The sequence below is a fragment of the Syngnathoides biaculeatus genome, chromosome 17, assembly GCF_019802595.1.
Source record: "Syngnathoides biaculeatus isolate LvHL_M chromosome 17, ASM1980259v1, whole genome shotgun sequence".
NCBI classification, from domain to species: domain Eukaryota; kingdom Metazoa; phylum Chordata; class Actinopteri; order Syngnathiformes; family Syngnathidae; genus Syngnathoides; species Syngnathoides biaculeatus.
In genome coordinates, this window is record NC_084656.1 from 1,133,962 (window position 1) to 1,159,705 (window position 25,744).

The window sequence follows — 25,744 nt, forward strand, 5'->3', positions numbered from 1 at the left end:
TTGAAAGTGCTATGGAGAAATTGCCTAGCAGCTTTCAGCTTGGTGAAAAAAGGTCCACTGTTGGAGCAATCATTAGAAAATGGAAAAAGCTAAACATGACTATTAATCTTAATCGGAGTGGAGCCCCATGCAAGATATCACCTCGTGGGGTCTCAATGATCCTTAGAAAGGTGAGGAATCAGCCCAGGACTACACAACAGGACTTGGTCAATGACCTGAAAAGAGCTGGGACCACCGTTTCCAGGGTGACTGTTGGTAATACACTAACACGTCATGGTTTGAAATCATGCATGGCACGGAAGGTTCCCCTGCTTAAACCAGAACATGTTAAGACTCCTCTTAAGTTTGCCAATGACCATTTGGATGATACAGAGGAATCATGGGAAAAGGTTTTGTGTTCATATGAGACAAAAATGGAACTTTTGGGTCATAATTCCACTAACTGTTTGGAGGAAGACGAATGATGAGTTCCATCCCAAGAACACAATCCCTACTGTAAAGCATGGAGGTGGTAGCAACATGCTTTGGGGGTCTTTTTCTGCACTCGGGACAGGACGACTGCACTGTATTAAGGAGAGGATGATCGTGGCCATGTATTGTAAGATTTTGGGGCACAACCTCTTTCCCTCAATAAGAGCATTGAAGATTGGTTGTGGCTGGGTCTTTCAACATTACAGTGACCCGAAGCACACAGCCAGGAAAACCAAGGAGTGGTTCTGTAATAAGCATATCAAGGTTCTGGCGTGCCCTAGCCAGTCTCCAGACCTAAACCTAATAGAAAATCTTTGAGAGCTTGAGAGCTGAAACTCCGTGTTTCTCAGCGACAGCCCAGAAAACTCTATGATCTAGAGATCTGTGTGGAGGAGTGGGCCAAAATCCCTCCTGCAGTATGTCCAAACCTGGTGAACAACTACAGGAAACGTTTGACCTCTGTACTGTAGCAAATATTAACATTGGTTTTCTTAAGTGTTCAAATACTTATTTGCAGCTCTATCACACAAACAAATCGTTAAAAAAAAATCATATATTGTGATTTCTACATTTTTCTTTTTAATTATCTCTCTCACAGTGGACATGCACCTACGATGAAAATTCCAGACCCCTCCATGATTTCTAAGTGGGAGAACATGCAATAAAGCAGGGTGTTCAAATACTTATTTTCTTCACTATTTGTAATAGGAGGTACAGACTTTGATAATAATATAACACAGGAACGGAAAAGACTACGACAACATCTATCAGTATAAATGAAGCTCTGACAGTCAAAGCAGTGTTTAAGCTCCAAATCTGTGTTTGTGGTTGGACAACGTTACCTCCACTCAGGGCCTGAAGATTCACCAGGGCAGGAAACAGTGCCTGAAGAACAGGGACAGCGGGTTAATATTTATTTGAAAATTGCCTTTGGGCCAGAGTTTTGACACCTGTGGTCTACATCATCGAGCTCACAGTGCCGTGGGAGGGGGCAGGTAAGGAGGCGTATGAGCGGAAGCGGCTGAGGTATGCAGGACTTGCAGCCAAAGTGCAACAGCAAGGCTGGAGAGCAGAGGTCCGCTCGATGGAAGTTTGCTGCAGAGGGTTTATAGCCTCCTCAATATCCAGGCTACTCAGAGAGATGGGAGTCCGAGGGAAGGCCCATCGGCAGGCAGTCAGAGATCTCTCCAAGGTGGTGGAAAAGGCTGTGGATAAAAAGGAAAGACCCCAATTGGGCCTTCAGGAGAATTGATGACACCCAGGGGGTGAACCTCGGATGCTGGGATTCACTGCTGAACCCTCATGAGAGTGCCGTGGGCCTATCAGCGAAACACTTGACAGAAATAAGCCCAATTGATAACCCATAGGGTGCCATCACTTATTTCAACATCCCACAGGCTCATCAGAGCCAAAATATACATAAATAGAGAGATATTAACATCTAGTCTAATACACCCATGCCAAACATGTCAACTGTCATGCAAACCTCTCGTCTTAGTGTAGCAGGTATTTCAATTGATATATTCCACAAATTAAAAGGAATTTTTCAGACACTTTTTGTAGAAGAGGATGAACAATCTCGGAAATGTTATCAATAAATTCTACACACTGTTAACTGTTCTGGCTCCGGTCGCCTGACGCAGGAGAAACGACTTCTTCTGGGCCAAGGTTGTCCTCTTCGGGGTTAATTCCCTTCTCGCATCGCACCTCCAAAGCTCAATGGCAGGAGTAGTAAAAACACGGGGCATCGATTCACTGTTGTAGTTGCTTTATTGGCTCTTAGCACACAACACGCATGAGCAATCCGTCTCACCTTCACATCAATATACACGCCCACCCGGTCTAAGCCCACTGCCACGACACTCGCAACAACACAATTGATATCCTTTAATAGAGATTATTCTCTATGAACTTGAAATGTAACCTTTAGTGTACACTTCCACTCATTTATACACATATTGAGATATGTTTGTAACATTTATATTCAACAGCATAGAACCTGCGATACATAAGTGATAAACTGATTCTGAAATGCATATCAGTGACTGTGATATACAGGAATTGTGATTAGGCTGTGATATATGCCATTCATACTGAAATATCAGTGACTGATACAAAATAATTGTGATGAAGCTGTTATATGCCTGTGATACTGATTTACATTATCTAATTATCTAACTCCAAACACATTAAACTGACACTGTAATGATATACTTTCCACATTCATAATTATAATTAATTATGAATGTTAAACTGAAACACACTTTCCGATGAAAAATTACTTCTTTGCGACTACCTGCAGTTTTGACAGCCAACAGTGCAACAAGAATTAACCATATTGACACCAAAAAAGCTAAACCTAATGTATTCTGATTAAATTTGATATGTTTTACAATGTACAATTGTAAGGATGTCAACTTTCACATGAAATAGTACCCAATAATAAAACCCAATTTTGTCCTAGCTGGAAATTGAAACCGAATTACCACATTAAAGGGGTCTGTGCACAGTCTAATTTTTATCGTATCATTGTTTCAAACTAAGATACAGTACGGGATGTTTACGTTCAGTGGAATCCAGCGCCATATTCTTTCCTTTCGTATCCTGAATTTCGTTTACCACTGCTTTTTTTTTTTTCCCCCAGAAATCCTCGTGATAATATTGCAATGATGCAAATCTTGCAAGTTTTAATTTCTTGCGAAGGATTAGATGTTTCTTTATATCTGAAAATATTTCAGGGGTTTAGTAAAAGCCCGTGACTAATGCAGCTCTATGGGGACACAATGCATCCCTATGGGGGCACAAGCTCGGCAGAAGAGTGAGAGGAACACCAAAGAAAAGGTTGATGGATGTTGTGAGGGAAGACGTGGGTGTTATAGAGGAAGATGCAGGAGATAGGCTTAAATGGAAAAAGATGACACACTGTGGCGACCCCTAATGGGACAAGCTGAAAGGAAAAGAAGCAGTGTAAAAGCCCCTGAGACTGAAGATAAGAGGTACAGAAGATGAATGAATTAATCATAATAGTGGGCAGAACTGTACGAAATATATGGAGCTCCAGTCCTGTCCAAGTCACCGTCTGCTATAGTTGTCGTCGTCGTCGTCTGCTATCAGTAACTATTTCCCATTTTGCACGCCCAGTGATGTGTGAATACTGAGCTGGGTTTGCTGACATGGTACATCTCATAAGTAATTGGAGGCTATCCGATAGACTATATCTTTTTACATGAGCATTATTTTCTGGTTATCCCTAAACAGTGACATCAGAAATTGAAAAAAAAAAAAACAACCAAAAATCCTAACACTTGACACTTTTGAAAGGTGGCGTCGACTGAAGACCCAGATGATCGAAAAACGTTCAAAGCTCGGCGAATCCCAGACCCTCCAGCAATTCAGCAGAGATGTGGATGAAATAGAAGCTTGGATCAGTGAGAAACTCCAAACTGCTACTGATGAGTCCTACAAGGACCCTACCAATATTCAGGTATATACACTTTTTTTACAGTTTTTACATTTTTACTGCATCAATAATCAAGTTCCCTGCATTTGGAAAAAGATTCAAAACACTCCAAAATAATTATATATATATAATTATTTTTTTCAGTAGCTAAATTGTTTTATCATACATAATTTGTCATTTGCCTACTGATTGTGCAATCACCTGTCCTACCTGACATGACTAAATTCTTTCCCAATGTCTTTTGCTTTTTCATAGCTATCCAAGCTTCTGGTAAGTTCCTGTGCTGTTAGTTCATTAATTAATATATTTGACAATTTGGTATGATATGCATTGGATATAAAAATGTACATAAAACCTTGTGCCAGCTTTTAATAGTAATGTAAAAAAAAAACCTTTCCATGAAATCAAATGGGTGTAGTAACTAGGTTTGGGCATTGTTTGAATTTTTAGTGATTCCGGGACTAAACGATTCTCGAGCCCAATTCTTTTCAGGGCCTGGGTCAAAAAAGTTTAGATTGTTTTAAAAAAAAAAAAAAAGATGTCCAAATTATGAACATACATATTCTCAGCAGCCCACATCATTACACTAAAATGATCATTTGACTCTGGGTTTTTAAAGCTCAACTGACATCCATATATACATTTAAAATACATATTGTTATGAAAACTACATATAATATTATTCACTTCAATGTCTATACAAAAATAAATGGGCGAAGAGCATGTCATTAATGTGCAAAGTTGCTGAAGTCTCACTCAACATCCCAGTGGCTGGCATATTGCCTGCAACGTCATTTGGAGATGTCATGCTGGGACAGTCACCAGAGAAAACACGTAGTGGCACCTGCTATGGGATAGGAACGAGAGATTTTCTGATTTTTCCGACACCCCTTCTGAGACTGAAGCTCTTTTTTTCAAGAAGAGAACATCTCAGAATCAAGTGAAGTGACTGGGGCCATATTACCTTATCGTTTCGAGCCATATTTAGATGATATGCGGATCACTTATAACTAACTATTGACTCTCCGACAGACGGACGAGGAACCCAATGAAGTATTCAAAATGACAGGCCTGTGATTGTTCGACTTCTTAACTCTTGAAAAATCTCGTGTATGTAGCGTACTCAGGAGGACCCATGCCGGGCAAAGTAAGTAAGTCAGGGGTGCCCAGACACCGGTGGTCAGTGGGGGAGAGCTCCTTTCTCCTCCATGCCAGCGGTGTGACAACACGGGCCAGCCGGCCTCCCGGCCGGACCCACCTTAACGTCGGGTAAAACGGCAGCTAACTGCAGCGACCGGCGATATTACGCGGCTCGTTTATGTTCTGAGAGAAGGATTAAGTCGTCCGACGCGGATGGAGCTTTTTATTATTGCTGCTTTCGGAGAAGTTGTTCAAGTTTGGTGACTATACGTCAGCTAGCTAGTTAGCTCATGTTACACACTACTAAACTGCGTTTGTACTTCTGTTTTATTGTTTCGTGTTGTATTGTATTTTGTCTGTCCGTGTGTGTGTGTGTGGTGTGTGTGTGTGTGAGACATTAAATTGTCTTAAACTCAAGACAAGTACTTCGTTATATGTTGCTGGTTAGACCAAGGGTATTTATTCTAAATTCACACATGCTATAAACTGTGAGACGAATTAGTCCCCCCACCCCAACTATTTTTTTTTTTTAGTACACCTACCTGTAATTTAGAACCCACAAACCTCTCGTCCTTTGCACCTGTGCAATCCATTTTTCACGACGAACTGTTGTTTTGGAATGGTTTAAAGAGTGAATCTATCCTTCGAAGTGTTTGAGCAACATCCAGCAACACGAGTTTTGGTTATTCAGTTATTAAACTTGAAGTTATACTGTGTGCTACATTCACCAGAAATAGACATGCATGTATTATATGTATTAGTATACCAACCCTGAGCTCTGAAAGGGTTTGATTCATTTTCCAGACACACATCAGTGATCGTAGCAAACGCGCCATAGCCAAGTTCTTAAGGACTGAGCTACTCCCGTCAGAAATCTGTTTTCATGCTAATATTGTTACTTTGCATTTGTTGTTTTCTTCCTAGGTTAGGTTACTCCACACAAAAAATGTAATGACCGCACCTTGAACTAAAATGCGAAATAGTAGCTTATTAAAGTGAACAAATGAGCTTTCATATGGTTCGACCCACATTTTTCTTCTCAAGTTTCTGCTTTCTGCTTCCTTACCTTTTTTTATTGTAATGTGACACTTATTTACGCTGTAATTATTGTTGTAAAACAAATTGAATTCAATGAACAACTTCTGCATTGAGCATATTTTAGTATTTCTACACTAAACAAAAACAAATGCAACACTTCATTTTTCATGAGCTGAAATTAAAGAGTCAAGACTTCAAAAGCCCACAACCCATGTGAGGATAAGCGGCTAAGAAAATGGATGGATGGGCTTCAAAAGCTATTTTTGTTACGTACAAATTGGTAGTACATCAGAATACAAGTCATGCTTTGTTCTTGATTCTCTCAATTACTCTAGAGTAAACATCAGAAGCATCAAGCATTTGAAGCGGAGCTCCATGCGAATGCTGACAGAATCCGGGGGGTCATAGATACTGGTAACGCACTCATCCAGAGAGGTGCCTGTGCTGGCAGCGAGGATGCAGTGAAGGTATGAATGTAATATGTAATTTCGTATACGTTTTGTTATAATAATATTGTCAATTATTGCAATAGATTGATTTATATTTAAAAAAAAGCAATGAACCAATGCTGTGCTGAAAATTCTCCAGTCCTACATCATATTACTTGCTGATGTAAAATGTTAAATCATGGACTATTATTGTTGCTGTTTTCAACAAGGTACAAGAATACTTTCTGACTGGACTGAGATCTGGGAAGGTCTGATTACATATACAGTGCCGTGGAAAAAGTATTTCACTCCTGTTTTTTTTTGTTTTTTGTTTTTTGCATTATCCATCACACACACGGGTTTCAAAACACCAAACCAATTTTATATAATATACAGTGAAGAAAAGTATTTGAACACCCTGCTATATTGTTCTTTTACTTAGAAATCATGGAGAGGTTTGCAATTTTCATCGTAGGTGCATGTCCACTGTGAGAGAGATAATCTAAAAAGAAAAATCCAAGGAAGAACTGGTCAAGGACGATGTAGGTACTGCTAGTCATTCAGAGCTAATGCTAAAAAAAGACGAGGGAATGGCTAACCTGCTAACCATACTGCAAGAACTGAGAGAGTTTCAGAGCAAAAGTGCAGAGACTCTCCAAGGAATAAGAGCAGACATCGTTATAAACAACAGCATGGATGAAGCTGAACAGAGAATTGCAAACACTAAAGAAAGAGTGCAGGCGCTACAAGGTAGCTGCTAAAGATACAGGCTAAGTTGAGTGATGGACTAACTGATCAAGAGGGAAGAGTGAGATGCGAAAATATAATAGTTGATGGGCTAGCGGAGGGGTCGGCGAACAATTCCACGTCGATGAACCCTAACCTGGAGAATCTATTGAAAGAACATCTACAGTTGCACTGGGACCAAAACCCCCAGCAGACTGCACCACCAAGGTACATTATCATGAAATTCTCAAGCAGCAAAACTAAAGAGGAAATCCTGAAACAAGTATTGCAAAAGAAAGGACATTTACATCAAGGTAAAAAAAAAGGGTTTGTGGACCATGATTATACGCCAGAGATATTGAAGAAGCAACAGGAGTCTGCAGAGGCGAAGAGGGTGCTTAAGGAGAACAATATCTGGCTTCAAACTCCTTTCCCAATGAGAATGAGGGTGTTTTACGAGGGAGAGACATGCTTGTACACCTCAACAGAAGAGGCTACGAAAGACATGGTGAAGAGAGGCCTCTCCGTGGCGATGTATCAACCTCCGGCGGCCTGGGCTGACAGTCAGCAACGTGATGTGGAGCAGACTTAGAGTTCCGAGAGGAGGACCACCACAAGCCGAGGCGAAATGGGAGGGCTTTCATGAGAAACTGGACAACTTGAGATAGACTGACCAGGAAATTTTATTTTGTTGGGACAAAGCATGGTAAGGAGGCAAGGTGATGGTTATTGGGAGAAAAACAATAGATAAATTAAATTTCAAAATAAATAGATAAAATCACCACTCTAAAATTTGTTACTTTGACACAATGAACAAAACATTCGATCGGGGAAGATCTTTGTAATTACAAATTATGGACTTTCCTGAATACCTAAAGGATGGCCTTCTTCAGTCGGCAACGAGTAGAGTCTTCCCCTCTGAGATGATAAAACATCACGGCTCCTATAGGGTTGTAAACATGACCTCAAAAAAGAAAGTTCAATTTGAGACACTGGTGAAATATTTTCAATTCACAATGTTCTGGTTGTATTCTATTCGTGTTTTTTTCTGTTTTCTTTTATTCACTTTTTTTCTTTTTATTCATGCTGTTACTGAGTTTGGGTGGAGGGGGAATATCTTTAGAAGTGATGTTTGAATTGTGATCGAAAACCAAACTTCTTCAATAAGGATAGCCTCTTATAACGTGAAGGGTGTACTTAACTCAATAAAAAGAAGTAAAATACTGGGCACAATGAAAAACGATGGGATTGATGTACTACTCCTGCAGGAGACCCATTTAACTGATACAGACTACGCTGAACTTAATAGACGGGGCTTCAATCAGGTCTATTCGTCGTCATATAAAACAGGACACACATGGGAGGTTGCTACACTTATACTGATAAGGAAGGTTTTTGAAAAGATTCAGAAATCCTGGATCAGGAGGGAAGATATGGTTGTGGGGAGGTTGCAAGGGACAGAAATCACTCTTATGTTTATGCACATTTGATTTAATGATAACAAAAGCCCAAGGAATCGTGATTTGTGGTGGTGATTTTAACCTGAGATTGAATCCAAAATGAGATGTATCAAGACTGAGAGAGACAAAACAACACCACACACAAAAAAGTGGAAAAGGTACGAGAGATGGGCTGTACTTTGACAATTCCAGGAACTAAAAAATAAGTTTTGATTAACCAAGTCTTTTCTAGATTCTCGCAACTGAGACATTACCTTGAGGAAATAATGAAAAAGACCAATCACAAACTAATCTCTGTATGGTTAAGATATTCCTTCTTGCTTATAGGTCAGATCCAGGAGGTGTAAACATATCTAAGATTTATAGAATACTGCAGGAGTTAGAAGGTGAGGATTCCATACAAATATTGTGAAGAAAATAAGTATTTGAACACTCAACAATATTGCAAGTTCTCCCACTTAGAAATGATGGAGGGTCTGAAATTTTCATCGTAGGTGCATGGCCACTGTGAGAGATGATCTAAAATGAAAACTCCAGAAATCACAATGTATGAATTTTTTTTTTTTTTTTTTTTAACGATTTGTGTGATGCAGGTGCAAATAAGCGTTTCAACACCTGAGAAAACCAATGTAAATATTTGCAACAGTAGCTTTTGTATGCATTTACAGAGGTCAAACGTTTCCTGTAGTTGTTCACTAGGTTTGCACACACTGGGAGGGATCTGGCCTACTCCTCCACACAGATCTTCTCTAGATCAGACTGGTTTCTGGGCTGTCGCTGAGAAACAGAGTTTCAGCTCCCTCCAAATGTTTTCCATTGGGTTTAGGTCTGGAGACTGGCTAGGCCACGCCAGAACCTTGATATGCTTCTTACGGAGTCACTCCTTGGTTCTCCTGGCTGTGTGCTTCGGGTCATTGTGATGTTGAAAGACACAGCCACGACCCATCTTCAATGCTCTCACTGAGGGAAAGAGGTTGTTCCCCAAAATCTCATAAAACATGGCCGTGGTCATCCTCTCCTTAATACAGTGCAGTCATATTGTCCCATGTGTAGAAAAACACCCCCAAAGCATGATGCTACCACCTCCATGCTTCACAGTAAGGATGATGTTCTTGGGATGGAACTCATCATTTGTCTTCCTTCAAACACGATTAGTGGAATTATGACCAAAAAGTTCCATTTTGGTCTCATCTGACCACAAAACTTTCTCCCATAACTCCTCTGTATCATCCAAATGGTCATTGGCAAACTTAAGACGGGCCTTGATGTGCTCGTTTAAGCTGGGGAACCTTCCGTACAATGCATGATTTCAAACCATGACGTCTTAGTGTATTACCAACGGTCACCTTGGAAACGGTGCTCCCAGCTCTTTTCAGGTCATAAACCAAGTTCTGTCGTGTAGTCCTGGGCTGATTCCTCACCTTTCTAAGGATTATTGAGATCCCACGACTTTATCTTGCATGGGGCTACACTCCGATTTAGATTGACCGTCATGTTTAGCTTCCTCCATTTTCTAATGATTGCTCCAACAGTGGACCTTTTTTCACCAAGCCGCTTGGCAATTTCTCCGTAGCCCTTTCCAGCCGTGTGGAGTTGTACAATTTTTTCTCTGGTGTCTTTGGACAGCTCTTGTTCTTGGCCATATTACAAGTTTGAGTCTTACTGATTGTATGGGGTTGACATGTCTTTATGCAGCAAACAACCTCACAGAGGTGGATCTGATTCAGGATAATAGATGGAGTGGAGGTGGACTTTTAAAGGCGTACTAACAGGTCTTTGAGTAAAGAGGCCCCGTAGCTCAGTGGTTAGAGCACTGGTTTGGTAAACCAGGGGTTGTGGGTTCGTATCCCACTGGGGCCTCCACTCCCTGAGAAGGGTTGCGTCAGGAAGGGCATCCGGCGTAAAAATTGTGCCAAACATATATGTGCGTTCATCTGAGATGACACGCTGTGGCGACCCCGAAAGGGACAAGCCGAAAGAAGAAGAAGACTAACAGGTCTTTGAGTGTCAGAATTCTAGCTGATAGACAGGTGTTCAAATACTTATTTGCAGCTGTACCACACAGATAATTTGTTAAAAAATCATACATTATGATTTCTGGATTTTTCTTTTTAAATTATCTCTCTCAGTGGACATGCACCTATGATGAAAATTTCAGACCCCTCCATGATTTCTCAGTGGGAGAACTTGTAATATATCAGGGTGTTCAAATACTTATTTTCTTCACTGTAAAAAGGGAATGGGAAAAGAAAGGAACAAACTGCAGGTGGAAACTTGGGGGAAAAGTAAGTAATCTCTAACCAGTGGAAAAGCACATCTGCTTTATTCTGGAGAGAATTTGGTTGGAAAAGCGTAGTTAATTTTTTTTAGGATTTCCAGCTCAAAGGATCTCCCCGGGAGGAAGTACCTCCTTGCTGCAGATCTTTTGGAGAGAAGAAGGTGACACATTTTCATGTGTTTTGGGACTGTCCAATCATTTCAGAGTACTGGACAATCAAATTACGGAGAAAATTATGAAAGTCATGATACCTTTAAAATTTTAAACTTCATGCTTGGGAATCACACAAACACTGTAAAGGGACCAGAAAACAAATACATACAATATTTTCTTACTAGCAAGCAAAAAAAGATATCACAGTTCCACAGTTGAGGATTGGATTAGTGAGTGAGAGAGTGAGGCAGGTGGAATATATATGTCGAGGAAGACGCAAGTTTAATGTAACTTCACGCTTTGTGCATGAATAAAATTATCATGAACAGACTCTCATCATAGAAAATGCAAGAAGAAATCCCTAGGACGCAGCTTTCAAGTTAAAAGCAATCGGGCTGTCCGATAAAGAAAACAGTGCTGTTGTTTGTAAACTTGGCATAAATGAATAGATGGTGAGACACTGGAAATGGCAGCGAGAAGAACTGCACCAATTTAAAAAGATTAAAAAAAGCTTTCAGCGGTAATCGCGTTGCTGGTGTGTTACTGCTGCGTTTCAGCGACTTCAGCCGGTATGGCCTGTTAGTGCTGTCTTACTCCTGTGTTGCTACTGTGTTACTGCCGCATCACAGGCACTGTTTGGAAAGAAAAGCTAAGGTAAATATTAAAACTTTGAAAAGTCTTTGTGTACCGTCTTTCTTTTTAAATATGTTTCAATGTGGGCACGTGCGGCTTATAGACAGGTGCAGCTTATGTATGTACAAAATGGTTTTTCCTTTAAAATGTACTGGTTAGGCTTATGTTCAGGTGCGGCTTATGGTCCAGAAATTACGGTATCTATATATCATTAAACATTATTTCCAGAACATTTGTTGCAAACTGCTTTGAGGTAATGTCAACTTTTTTTTTGTGGTTATTCTTATTTTCCTTTTAATATTAGTTTCTCTGCGTACATACTATGACCTCGTTTGAGGTTGACTTACTAGATCAGATTGGGTAAGGGTTTATTTAAGGACATAAATGTAAATTTGATGTAAATTTTTTATGTAAATTGTAAACCTGATTTTACTTAACTTTTTTTCCTTTTTCTTACCTCTTTTTCTTATTTCTTGTCTATTAGTTTATGTATAAATACATGATATAGAATGATGTGCAACTTGTATAATATTTTTTCCCCAATAAAAAATGCTTAGAAATGATGCCTTGTAAATATTAACCAACCTTTATAAGTTACACCTGACCATCCTCTACAAAAGGAAAGGAGGTAGATTTATGTACCCTTAATCCTTTATAGCAGCAAAAATATTTAAATCAACACTGCGACCGTTTGTACTGACTATACACCAGGTCGCTTTGCTGTTTGGGGAAAAATAGAGCCTAATTCAACAAAATTAATTAGTCGCTTTTCTGATATTGGCGGACACCAAAGCACTGAAAACACTGTTGCCATTTCCAACATCTTATCTGTGTGAAGCTGAGTTTCCTGGAGTGACGGCAACCAAAACAAAACAATGGAATAAACTGGAAGAAACACATTTCGAGTGTCATTGTCTCCCATTACCAGCAGATGGGACCATCTCATTGCAGAGAAACAAGTTCAGGTGTTAGCGTTATGGTGAATTAAAATTTTCATGCACTTTAAATTAATTTTATTAAACATGCCTTATTTTAAAGGCATGTTTCAACCTTATCATACCGACCAGTCAGCGCTTGGTCGCCAACAGAGTGAAATGAGGCAAAGGGGAGCGGAGAGGAGATTGTTCAAACTGACCAATTTATTTAATCTGTTGAAAAATGCAGTGTTTAATAATTTTTAAAAAATTGAACTGTTGTATGGATATGCTTAGATGATAGAGATGGAATTGCTGGTTCTTGTTTATTTTTCCGTGTGTATTTTTGTTTATTTTATTTATTTCATTACTATTATTTATAATCATGTTTATTATATTTGATTTTCAATACAAACAATCTAATGTCAGTCTGCTGTAAAAATTGTAAAGCATTGCCGGGTCTGCGGTGATTAAAAAGGTTGGGGGCCACTGTATTAGATGAAGCTGCACTAAAAGGAATTTCAACAAAAATTCAGATTTAAGAAAAAATGTTTGCTTTTCTCCCACAGTCAAACTTTATTAAAACATTACATACCAGCAATCTGACAACTCCGTAGAATGAATCCCTATTGGGTTTTTTGGCTAGAGGAAGGGTGAAAATGGCCACTGGTGTTTTTACAATCGTTTGATTGAACAAATGGTTAAAAAAGTACAAGTAAACGATCAAAGAAAACCCAAACATTGGTTCAGTAGTTTATACAGTATGTGACAATCCTTAGTTAAGACCATTTGTTTGAAAAATGTATACTTGGAGGGGGTCGACTGATTTGAGCGTCTGCCTCAGAGTCCCGAGGACTGGGGTTAAAATCGCCAGTGTGGCGTTTGCATGTTGCATAGGTTTTCTCCGGGCACTCCAGTTTCCTTCCACATTCCAAAAACATCCATTCATTGAAGAATCTAAATTGCCCCTTGATGTAGTTGTGAGTGCAAATTGGTGTTTATATGTGCCTTGTGATTGGCTAGCAAATAGTTCAGGATTTACCCCACCTCCTGCCCTAAGATGGCCTGGATAGGCTCCAGCACTCTCGCAACCCTTGTGATGATCAGCGGCTCAGAAAATGGATAGGTGGATTGTTCGTTGGAGCCCCATCTTTTTTGTGCATTTCTCAAGTGTCCGATTTATCTACCTGTAGTTTTTGTGTTAGCATTGTTCAAACAACTTTCTCTTCTTCTATAGGTACGCCTTGGTGCTCTGGATGAGCAGTGGCAATTCCTTGTCAACAAATCTGCTGAAAAGAGCCAAAAACTCAAAGAAGCCAATAAGCAACAGAACTTTAACACAGGCATAAAAGACTTTGACTTCTGGCTCTCTGAGGTGATTACCTTCATACCAGATTGTAGCACTTCCCCAGACTTTAAAATATTTGACACAGTGTGCTTTTCAGGTGGAAGCACTTCTTGCATCAGAGGACTACGGTAAAGATCTGGCCTCAGTCAACAACCTGCTGAAAAAACACCAACTGTTGGAGGCTGATATTTCTGCCCATGAGGTAGGTAAATAGGTGGACAGGCTGGCAGGAAGGTATGCATGTAGTAGGTACACTATAATGGATGTCAAATGTCTACACACCTTTCCAAACGTCAAGTTTTTTGTGACATATGGAAACAAAAGCCAAGATAGATCATTTCAAAACATTTTATACCCTTGTGACCACCTGTCGAACTTGAGTGGATAGAATGGAAGGAAAAGTAAAAATAAGCAATCGAGATTGGTTGCCAGTAAATATTCACCATCACCGTCATTGTAAACTCATCAAAGAATGCAATTACTTGACATTGTTTTGTCTTGATTCTTTCTGCCTTGGGTGACATCAGACTCTTCCAATAAAGGCTCCGGTGTTAGGTCTCTCCACGATGAAACTTCCTAGAAGTCTAATTCCACTTCAAGTCACGAGATGATAGGACACTTGTATCCATTGATCCTTCTGGTCTTTGTTCAGCAGTAATGGCACCATCTTTGCTCAGACTTTCCCAATGCTTAAATCTTCCAGACTTTTTCCCAGTTTGTGCCCATCTTATTTCAGAATGAAATCGATTTTACTGCCAATTGCTCATGACATAGATATTCACAACTCAGAATTTTTTTTTCAGTTCGATGATGCAAGTGTCTCATTCTTCATTTGAAATGCTTTTCCAGGCTTTTACTACAGCCTCTTTCAGTTCTTTGTTTCTGGGGGTTTCTCCCTTCAGTCTCCTCTTCAAGAGGTAAACTGCATCCTCTGTTGGGTTAAGGTCTAGTGATTGACTTGGCCAGTTTTTTGTTGTGCTGGCAGTGTCCTGTGAGACATTGTCTTGTTGCATATGAAGCTACTCCTGATAAGTTTAGATGAATTTTTCTCGAAATTGCTAGACAAAATGATTTTGTAGGCCTCAAATGGATTCTGCTCCACTTGAAGTGTGTTTTCCCCTTGTGTCTGGGCAGCAGGCAGAGGAAGCTCTCTCGGAGACTTAAGTTTGGGCTGATTTTTTTATTAAGAGGTGTCACAACTGCAAGCGACAGGTCGGATCGTGTGTTGTGTCGGAGTGCCAGCCGAAAAGAAGAGCCCCCCCCCCCCCCTGCCCCCCCCCCCCCCAACCTTTGTTTTCTGCTGATTCAAATCCTCCCTCTCCCCTGGGCGTGGAGAGGAGGTCCTCAGCTCATGTTTCCCCTGGGAACCCTCCCTTCTTCTCCTCACCTTTGGAACCCCTCTTTCTGGCTTCGGGAAGTCTCTGGGCAGTGGATACTTTGATGCAACAAACCAATAAATGCAGATTTGTAACCAGGACTGCTGGCAATAACCCCAGGCGTTCACCCGTGAGGTGGCAAAATGGTCATATAATTCTTTTTAAGTACACTCTAGAGTTCCTTTGAAGAAATACTCATGGAGTTTGTCTCTTACTTTCTAATCTTAATGCTTAGTTCTCATCACTCTGGTTTTATCTAATACAATGCTGAAATACACTACCATTATGAGTTACATACTCTATAAAGACAAGTGAGCCCCTTCTCGAAGTAGCCATGTAAGCTTAAACTATGACATTATCGCCATCATGTTTCACAGATGTGCTTGTGTATTTTGGATCAAAAGCAGATCTTTTCATTCTCCATTCCATGGCCTTTCCATCACTTTGGAAGAGGTCACGCTTGGTCTCATTAGTTCATAGAACTTTGTTCCAAAACTTGTATGCATCATCTCTGTACATCGTTCCAAAATCCAATCTGGCTGTCTGATTATTTTTGCTAATGAGTGGTTTACATTGTGTGATATGCTCATTCTGATTCTATGCCCAATGTTTGAAATAGATCTGATTGATTTTTCCTCTTCTCTCAGCTTAAAAATGTTGGTTTCATGTTTTCTTAACAGCAAATGCAATTATCACAGGTAAAACTAAAAACAACCACGATCTAATCTTAAAGCGATCAATCTAAAAGGCAACACACGAGCAACTAGAAACACCCATCAGTTACATGTTCTAATACACTTGAAAGTGGTTTCAACCAAAAGGTTAAAGTAACTTTGTCAGATATGTCATACATACAACATACAACTTGCACGAAATAGCATTCCTTTCAGACCTCCTGCGCTATAATAATTAAAAATAAATAAATACAATACAAATAAACTGGTCTAAAATAAGTCAAACAGCCAGGTGCACAGAGAGATGTTTAATTTCAGCCGATGTAGTTTGAGGATGAGCTGCTGGAGGCCAATGATGCTGTTGAATGCTCAGCTGAAGTCGAACAGCATTCAGACTTGTTAGTCTTTGGTGTCCAGGTAGGTGAGGGCTGAGTGGAAGGTAGTGGAGAGAGCATCATCTGTCGAGTGGTTGGACCGATACGCAAACTGGTTGAGGTCCAGTAATGTGCTCCGTGACTAAATGCTCAAAGCACTTCATAATGATGGGAGGAAGTGCAACAAGGCGGTAGTCATTGTTGCAGAAGATGTATTCTTTGGGATCAGGATGATGATGGTGAGATGGTGTTGAATATGTCCGTGAGGATATCTGTGAGCTCATCTGCACACTTTCTCAGGAAACCATCTTGTGTGTCCAGCAAGCGTACATTGGCCACGGTGATGGAAGAGAGAGCTGGACAATGCAGGCTAGCTGCTAACCTAGCTCGGACACCTCCGTGCTTGCCCCTCTTCTGTTTCCTTCTGTTCCGCCCATTGCGCTTGCACTGTGGGCTGGCTGAAGGAGTGGGTGTCAGGGAATTTAAGGTGGAGGTGGGACTGCATCAGGGCTCAGGTCTGAGATCCTTCTTGTTTGGTATGGCAATGGATAGGATGACTGAGGTTAGACTGAAATGCCCTTCGACCATGATGTCCACAGATGACAATGAAGGAATGAAGATTAGCCCAAGTAACAGATTATTCAGTGAAGAAAATAAGTATGTGAACACCCTGCTATATTGCAAGTTCTCCCACTTTGAAATCATGGAGGGGTCTGAAATTTTTGTCATAGGTGCAAGTCCACTGTGAGTGAGATAATCTAAATAAAAATCCAGAAACTAGAATGTATTTTTTTTTCAATGATTTGTGTGATACATCTGGAAATAAATATTTGAACACCTGAGAAAACCAATGTTATTTGGTACAGTAGCCTTCGTTTACAATTACAGAGGTCAAACATTTCCTATAGTTGTTCACCAGGTTTGCACACTGCAGGAGGGATTTTGGCACACTCCTCCACACAGATCTTCTCTAGATCATAACGATTGTTGAAAAATCATACATTGTGATTGTCCAGAAATCACAATGTGATTTTTTTTTTTGTTTGTTTTAACTATTTGTCTGACACAGCTGCAAATAAGTATTTGAACACCTATCAGCTAAAATTCTGACCCTCAAAGACCTGTTAGTCCGCCTTTAAAAGTCCACCTCCACTCCATGTATTATCTTGAATCAGATGCACCTGTGTGAGGTCGTGAGCTGCATAAAGACACCTGTCCATCCTATACAATCAGTAAAATTCATACTTGTAACATGGGCAAGACCAAAGAGCTGTCCAAAGACACCAGAGACAAAATTGTACAACTCCACACGGCTGCAAAGGGCTATGGAGAAATTTCCAAGCAGCTTGGTGAAAAAAGGTCTACTGTTGAAGCATTCCTTAGAAAATGGAAGGAGCTAAACATGATGGTCAATCTCAATCGGAGTGGAGCCCCGTGCAAGATATCACCTTGTGGGGTCTCAATGATCTTTAGAAATGTGAGGAATCAGCCCAGGACTACACTACAGGACTTGGTCAATGACCTGAAACGAGCTGGGAGCACAGTTTCCAAGGTGACTGTTGGTAATACACTTAGACGTCAGGGTTTGAAATCATGGATGGCATGGAAGGTTCCCCTGCTTAAACCAGCAGTCTTAAGTTTGCCAATGACCATTTGGATGATACAGAGGAGTCATGGGAGAAAGTTTTGTGTTCAGATGTGACCAAAATGGAACTTTATGGTCATAATTCCACTAACCATATTTGAAGGAAGATGACTGATTAGTTAATCCCAAGAACACCATCCCTACTGTGAAGCATGGGGGTGGTAGCATCATGCTTTGGGGGTGTTTTTCTGCACATGGGACAGGACGACTACACTGTATTAAGGAGAGGATGACCATGGCCATGTATTGTGAGATTTAGGGGCACAACCTCTTTCCCTCAGTCAGAGCATTGAAGATGGATCGTGGCTGGGTCTTTCAACATGACAATGACCCGAACCACACAGCCAGGAAAACCAAAGAGTGTCTCCGTAAGAAGCATATCAAGGTTCTGGCGTGGCCTAACCAGTCTCCAAACCTAAACCTAATAGAAAATCTTTGGTGGGAGGTGAAACTCTGCGTTTCTCAGCGACAGCCCAGAAAAAGAGATCTGTGTGGAGGAGTAGGCCAAATCCGTCCTGTAGTGTGTGCAGACCTAGTGAACAACTACAGGAAAGGAGACACTGAAGCAACGACAGGAAGCAGAGCTGGAAGTGGCGGAAATGAAAATGTTGAGGTTCTTTCTTGGAGTGAACAGGTTGAATAGGATTAGAAATGAGCTAATCAGGGGGACAGCAAAAGTTAGAGGGCAGACTTTGATGGTTTGGACTTGTCCAGAGGAGCGAGACTGAATATATTGATTGAGGATGGAGCTGTCAGGCTAAAGTGCGATAGGAAGACGAAAGAGAAGGTTGATGGACATCTGCTTCACATAGTTCGTCAGGTTGTTGATTGTGGCCTGGGAAATGTTGGTCCACCACTCTTCAATAGCGTGTGAAGTTTCTGGATATAGGCAGGAACTGGAACACGCTATTGTATATGCCGGTCGAGAGCATCCCAAACATGCTCATTTGGTGATAAATACCTGCTATGCAAAACTGGGATGTTTTCAGCTTCCAGGAATTGCGGACAGATCCTTCCAACACGGGACCTGCCACCACAGGCCACTCAATCCACAACAATGACGTCATCTAATCACCCACACAAAGCCCAAACACTCTCTCACATCTGCCCTGCAGGGTAAACACCAGAATTCATGTGTGAAGGTGCTCCTCGCCAACATCCCAGACGCCATTAAAATTAGCATTCGCCCACTCAAGTCTGTTATGTGACAACAGACTGGAATTAGGATGAAGATCATGCAGATGAGCTTTCTGACCATTTCACCATTCTATGGTGATTCAAACAAATTATTGCTGCAGCCATCAGGCTGGTTTGTCTTAGATGATCTGGGAGGTGAACATGCTGGATGTGGAAGTCCTGGGTTGCTGTGGTTACACATAGTCTGTGCTTGGGAGGCCAAATTGTCTGGAACGCCACCTTTAGAGACATCTTCTGGTCAAGAATTAAATTCTCAGGCAACAGCTCTAGTGGACATTCCTGCCGTCAGCAAGGCAATTGCACACTCCTAAAGAATTTGCGAAATCTGTTGCATTTTGCTGTCTGATGAAACTGTACATTTCGGCAGAGTTTTCTTCAACCTGTGCAATAATCATCCTCTCCAATCAACATCTTGACATGCCACACCTGTGAGGTATGAGAGATTGTCTCGAAAAGGAGAAATACTCACACGGATTTAGACAGATTTGGCAACAATATTTGAGGAAAAGCCCATTTGTGTATGTAAAAAAAGTTTTAGTTCTTGGAGTGCAGCTCATGAAAAGTGGGAGGAAAAACAAGTTGCATTGATATTTTTGCTCAGTGTAAGTGAACTGCATCAGATTTGATTGAGAGTTGAGTTCCTCTTTTTCCTCTTTATTATTAATTTAAAGTTTTGTGAACACTGAACTCATATAATGTCCCTTTCCTCTTCAGGATCGTCTGAAAGATCTAAATGGCCAGGCTGACAGTCTGATGGTCAGCAGTGCTTTTGATACCTCTCAAGTGAAGGACAAGCGTGGCGCGGTCAATGGCCGTTTCAATAAAATAAAGAGCATGGCAGCCAGCCGCCATGCAAATCTGAACGAGTCCCACCGCCTGCATCAGTTCTTCAGGGACTTGGATGATGAAGAGTCATGGATCAAGTAAGGGTGCCCACTTTTTAGTTCAGTTCTTCACTTATTTATTTGTCAACCCTCTTTGGTAAAGAACATGGGTACGTTGAATTGGATTTTAAACCGGTTTACATTTTATTTTAATACTTTAGATGTTAACACGGGCCTAAAAAGGGGTAGTGTAAAAAAACGCACTGAGGCTTGCCACAAGGCCATGCCAACCTACTCTCTCATACTCTTTTGTGCATGTTTTGGTGTCATTGTGAAATACTTACCCGTGAACCCATGTACGTATTAAGTAAAACAAAATCCCTTGCAATGACTTTAATAGCAAAGTGATTTAAATTGTGCCCATGTGTAAAAAAAGGACGGCTAAAAAGGAAAAGACACTCCTGGCGCACAAACACAGAGAAGCACGATGCATTCACTAAGTAGAAACACTATGGTGCCTGTGACAAAATTACCACATTGCACGTTGCATGCTTAACACACCAGTAATACTCTATTCTTAGTTGAAAAAGTAACAACGATACTTTTTACTAAGGAAATTAACAATTTCTCCCACTTAGAAATCATGGAGGGGTCTGAAATTTTCATCGTAGTTGCAATTCCGCTGTTAGAGAGATAAAGAAAAATCCAGAAATCACGATGTATGATTTTTTTTTTTTTTTTTTCTGTGATACAGCTGCAAATACGTATTTGAACACCTGAGAAAACCAATATTATTATTTGGTACAGTAGTCTTTGTTTGCAATGACAGAGGTCAAATGTTTCCTTTAGTTGTTCACCAGGTTTGCACACACTTCAGGAGGGATTTTGGCCCACTCCTCCACACAGATCTTCTCTAGATCAAATAGGTTTTTGGGCTGTCACTGAGAAACGCGGAGTTTCAGCTCCCTCCAAAGATTTTCTATTAAGTTTAGGTCTGGAGACTTGCTGGGCCACGCCAGAACCCTAATATCCTTCTTATGGACCCACTCCTTGGATTTCCTGGCTGTGTGCTTCAGGTCATTGTTATGTTGAAAGATCCAGCCACGACCCATCTTCAATGCTCTGACTGAGGGAATGAGGTTGTTCCCCAAAATTTCACAATACATGGCCGCGGTTATCCTCTCCTTAATACAGTGCAATCGTCCTGTCTCGTGCAGAAAAACACCCCCAAAGCATGATGCTATCACTCCCATCATTCACATTAGGGCGTTCTTGGGATGGTACTCATCATTCATCTTCCTCTCAACACAGTTAGTGGAATTATGACCAAAGGGTTCCATTTTAGTCTCATCTGACCACAAAACCTTCTCACATGACTCCTCTGTGTCATCCAAATGGTCATGGGCAAATTTAAGACTGGCCTTGACATGTCCTGGTTTAAGCAGGGGAACCTTCCGTGCCATGCATGGTTTCAAACCAATACGTCTTAGTGTATTATCAGTCACCTTGGACATGGTGGTCCCAGCTCTTTTCAGGTCATTGAGCAAGTCCTGTCGTGTAGTCCTGGGCTGATTCCTCACCTTTCTAAGGATCATTGAGACCCCACGAGGTGATATCTTGCATGGGGCTCCAATCCAATTGAGATTGACCGTCATGTTTAGCTACTTCCGTTTTCTAATGATTGCTCCAACAGTGGACCTTTTTTCACCAAGCTGCTTGGCAATTTCGCCTTAGCCCTTTCCAGCCGTGTGGAGTTGTACAATTTTTTTCTTCGTCTTTGGACAGCTCTTTGGTCTTGGCCACATAAGTTTGAGTCTTACTGATTATATGGGGTGGATAGGTGTCTTTATGCTGCTAACGACCTCACACAGGTGCATCTGATTCAGGATAATACATGGACTGAAGGTGGATTTTTACAGGCAGATGAACAGGTCTTTGAGGGTCAGAATTCTAACTGATAGACAGGTGTTCAAATACTTATTTGCAGCTGTATCACACAAATAAATTGTGAAAAAAACATACATTGTGATTTCTGGATGTCTTTTTAGATTATCTCTCTCACAGTGGACATGCACCTACGATGAAAATTTCAGACCGCTCCATGATTTCTAAGTGGGAGAACTTGCAGTAAAGCAGGGTGTTCAACACTTTCTCACTGTACCTCCTGCACATCCTTCACTCTGCCCTTCGCCCTACATCTCATCTCAATGTATTCCTTTCGCCTCTCCTGAGTCCTCTGTGTCCCAATTTTTCTCCGCTAACCTCTTTCCTTGTATGACTGAGTCTCCTTCTCACCTTTCCTACCAGAAGACACACCAAGTATTCTCCTGTCTGTCTCTGATCACCTCGGCTGTGGTACCGTTTTTTTTTTCGGACTATGAGTAGCACTATTTTTCAGATTGGCCAGGAGTGCGACTTATTCTCCAGAGCAACTTATATGTGAAATTAACATATTACATCCATCCATCCATTTTTCGAGTCGTTTATTGGTTATTTTCACACTGACAACCATAAGAGGGTGCTCTAGGTCCGTGTATCTTTAACTTATAACAACGGCGAAGGACCGAACAAAAATGCCATTGAAGAGAAAATCATATTCAGATTTTAAATAACATTATGATGTTGCGACCCAATGATGACAAAATACTTCTGACCATGAATCTGACTTGTTATACATCGTTATATTAAGCTTCATGCAGGCGTTGAGACTTCCGTCCATTTATCGTGAATGTAATTCAATTTGATTTGCCATTATGATGGTGAACGGTCCTTGCTGACAAAGGCAGGTCTTTTTTTCGCTTGTCTTGTTTTTATGCGAAGTTGAAAAATGTTTATTGGCAACATCGAGGACGAATGCTTTGCCATACTTCCCATCTGTGAATGTAGACACACAACAGAACCCTCCCTCTCCACAAAGGCTGTCCATTCTTGTTGAAAACTTTGGTGTTCCTCATATTTTTTTCTTTGAGCGACCTTTGTCAGAAGCCTTTCCATAATTACATCGTTGTTCCGACACGATCAGCATTCGACCCAAAGCCTGGAGACTACAGCAACCTCTATAGGACAATGTGTCCGCATCATTGCGAGAGCACAGCTTCTGGGTGAATCCGCCATGCAACTTTCCGGGAAGTCATTGGATGGCTCGACAAAGTATGGGCTTCCGTGACAATCAAAACCATCCTGTCAGTATTCTGAAAGGCTGGAAAAGGCTAGTTGTAACTGCAACCGATAATGAGTCTGAGATAAGCGACGTGGAAGAGGAAGTGGCGAGTTGTCTACCTCTGGAGTTGGCGGACTTGTTTAGAAGTGACACCAAGGTTGAAGATTTCATTGGATTTTAGTTACCGGGTATTTGGAGTGAAACAGATGGTTTTGGTAAACTTCTTAGTATGTTATTTATGCTATAGTTATCGGAATTATATGGATTAGGGTTAGGGTTAACCCTAACCTAACCCATATATTTTATGTTGACATACCAGGCACATTTTCAGTTGTCATGTAATGTAAGCATACCGTTCAGCCTGTTGTTGCCTCAATTCTATTTTTATTTTAAATTGTTCATTTAAAATTTAAATGTTCTGTTCTTGGTGTTGGAGTTTATCAAATAAATTTCCCCCAAAAATACCACTTATACTCCAGTGTGATTTAAATGGTTTTTTTCTTTTCTATGGATTTTATGGCTAGTGCGACTTGTAGTCGGCGTATAGTCCGGAAAATACGGTAGTCCAATCTTTCGGGAGCTATCCCTGTCCATCAAGAGCCCATCTCACCTCTTTGTCAAAGACCGCACAACATTCTTCCTTTCTCAGCTTACACCTCACGGTTCTCTTGCTCGCTTCACCTTTGTCTTCTTAATCTTCCTCCCCACCACCAGAGTCGTCCTACACACCATCATCCTATGCTGTCAAGGTACACTCTCCCCTACCACTACCTTACAGTCAGTAACCTCCTTCAGATGACATCGTCTGCACAAAATGTAATCCACCTGCATGCTTCGACCTCCGCTCTTGTAGGTCACCCAATGTTCCTACTTTTTCTGGAAAAAAGTGTTCACGACTGCCATTTCCATCCTTTTTGCAAAGTCTACCACCATCTGTCCATGAAAGTTCCTTTCCTGGATGCCATACTTTTCCCATCACTTCATCATCACCCCTGTGTCCTTCACTAACATGTCCATTACAATCTGCACCAATCACAACTCTGTGTCTGGGATGCTCAGAACTATTTCGTCTAGTTCCTTCCAGAATTTCTTTCAACTCAAGGTCGCATCCTACCTGTGGGGCATCGCCGTTAATCACTTTATACATAATAACTCTCAATTACAAATTTCATCCTCATCACTCAATCTGATACTCTTTTCATCTCCAAGACATTCTTAGCCTGGTCTTACTTTAAAATAACCCCTAATCCATTTCTCTTCCCATCTACTCCATGGTAAAATATCTTAAACCTTGCTGCTGAACATCTAGCCTTACTACCTTTCCACCTACTCTCTTGGATGCACAATATATCAACATTTCTCCTCATCATCACGCATCAAGTTGAGGAATGAAGAAAATGAGAGAGAAGGAAGAGTACAAGAGGCAAGAGTGATGGACCAGGAGTTGATTAGTAAGTGGGAAGGTATCCACTAAAGAGTATGAAAAATGGAAAGGCAGTTGGTCCTGATGACATATTGTGACATATTGTGGAAGTAGTAGAAAGAATTTGTCGAGGTGGCTGTGGGGTTTTAGAACAACTTATTAAACAGAATACTAGCGGGAGAGAACATTCCTGAAGAATGGAGGAAAAGTGTGCTCGTCCCCATTTTTAAGAACAAAGGCGATGTTCAGAACTGTGGAAACTACAGAGGAATAAAGATGATGAGCCACACAATGAAATTATGGGAAAGAGTAGTAGAGGCTAGACTCAGGACGGAAGTATCTGCGAGCAACAGTATGGTTTCATGGCTAGAAAGAGTACCATAGATGCATTATTGTCCTTGAGGATGCTCGTGGAAAAGTACAGAGATGGTCAGAAGGACCTACATTGTATCTTTGTAGACCTAGAGAAAACCTCTGACAGAGTACCAAGAGAGGAACTGCGGTACTGCATGCACAAGTCTGGCGTGGCGGAGAAATATGTTACAATAGTACAGGACATGTATGAGTGCAGCAGAACAGCGGTGAGATGTGCCGTAGTTGTGTCAGAAGAATTTAAGGTGGAGGTGGGACTGCATCAGGGTTCCGCCCTGAGCCCCTTCCTGTTTGCGGTAGTAATGGATAGGCTGACAGATGAGGTTAGACTGGAATCCCCTTGGACCATGATGTTCGCAGATGATATTGTGATCTGCAGTGAAGGCAGGGAGCAAGCAGAGGAACAATTAGAAAGATGGAGGTCCGTACTGGAAAGAGAGGAATGAAGATTAGCTGAAGTAAATCGAAATATAGGTGCATGAATGAGAGGGGCAGAGGAGGAAGAGTGAAGCTCCAGGGAGAAGAGATAGCGAGGGTGGACGACTTCAAATACTTGGGATCAACAATAAAGAGCAATGGTGATTGTGGTAATGAAGTGAAGAAACTGGTCCAAGCGAGATGGAACAGTTGGCGGAAGGTGTCTGGTGTTC

At 41.1% G+C, this 25,744-nt stretch overlaps 1 protein-coding gene across 4 annotated transcripts in view; it reads left to right on the forward strand.

The window, feature by feature from the left end:
• Positions 1-25,744, forward strand: part of sptan1 (spectrin alpha, non-erythrocytic 1) — a 158,017-nt gene that overhangs the window by 95,374 nt on the left and 36,899 nt on the right. For 2 of the 4 annotated variants that reach the window (XM_061801913.1, XM_061801915.1), the window contains 6 exons: positions 3,793-3,955; positions 4,187-4,201; positions 6,445-6,576; positions 13,939-14,076; positions 14,147-14,251; positions 20,030-20,238. In XM_061801913.1, coding sequence (XP_061657897.1) covers positions 3,793-3,955; positions 4,187-4,201; positions 6,445-6,576; positions 13,939-14,076; positions 14,147-14,251; positions 20,030-20,238 — 762 coding nt within the window. The remainder of the gene's footprint in view (positions 1-3,792; positions 3,956-4,186; positions 4,202-6,444; positions 6,577-13,938; positions 14,077-14,146; positions 14,252-20,029; positions 20,239-25,744) is intronic. The other 2 variants (XM_061801914.1, XM_061801916.1) reach the window with 1 other exon arrangement.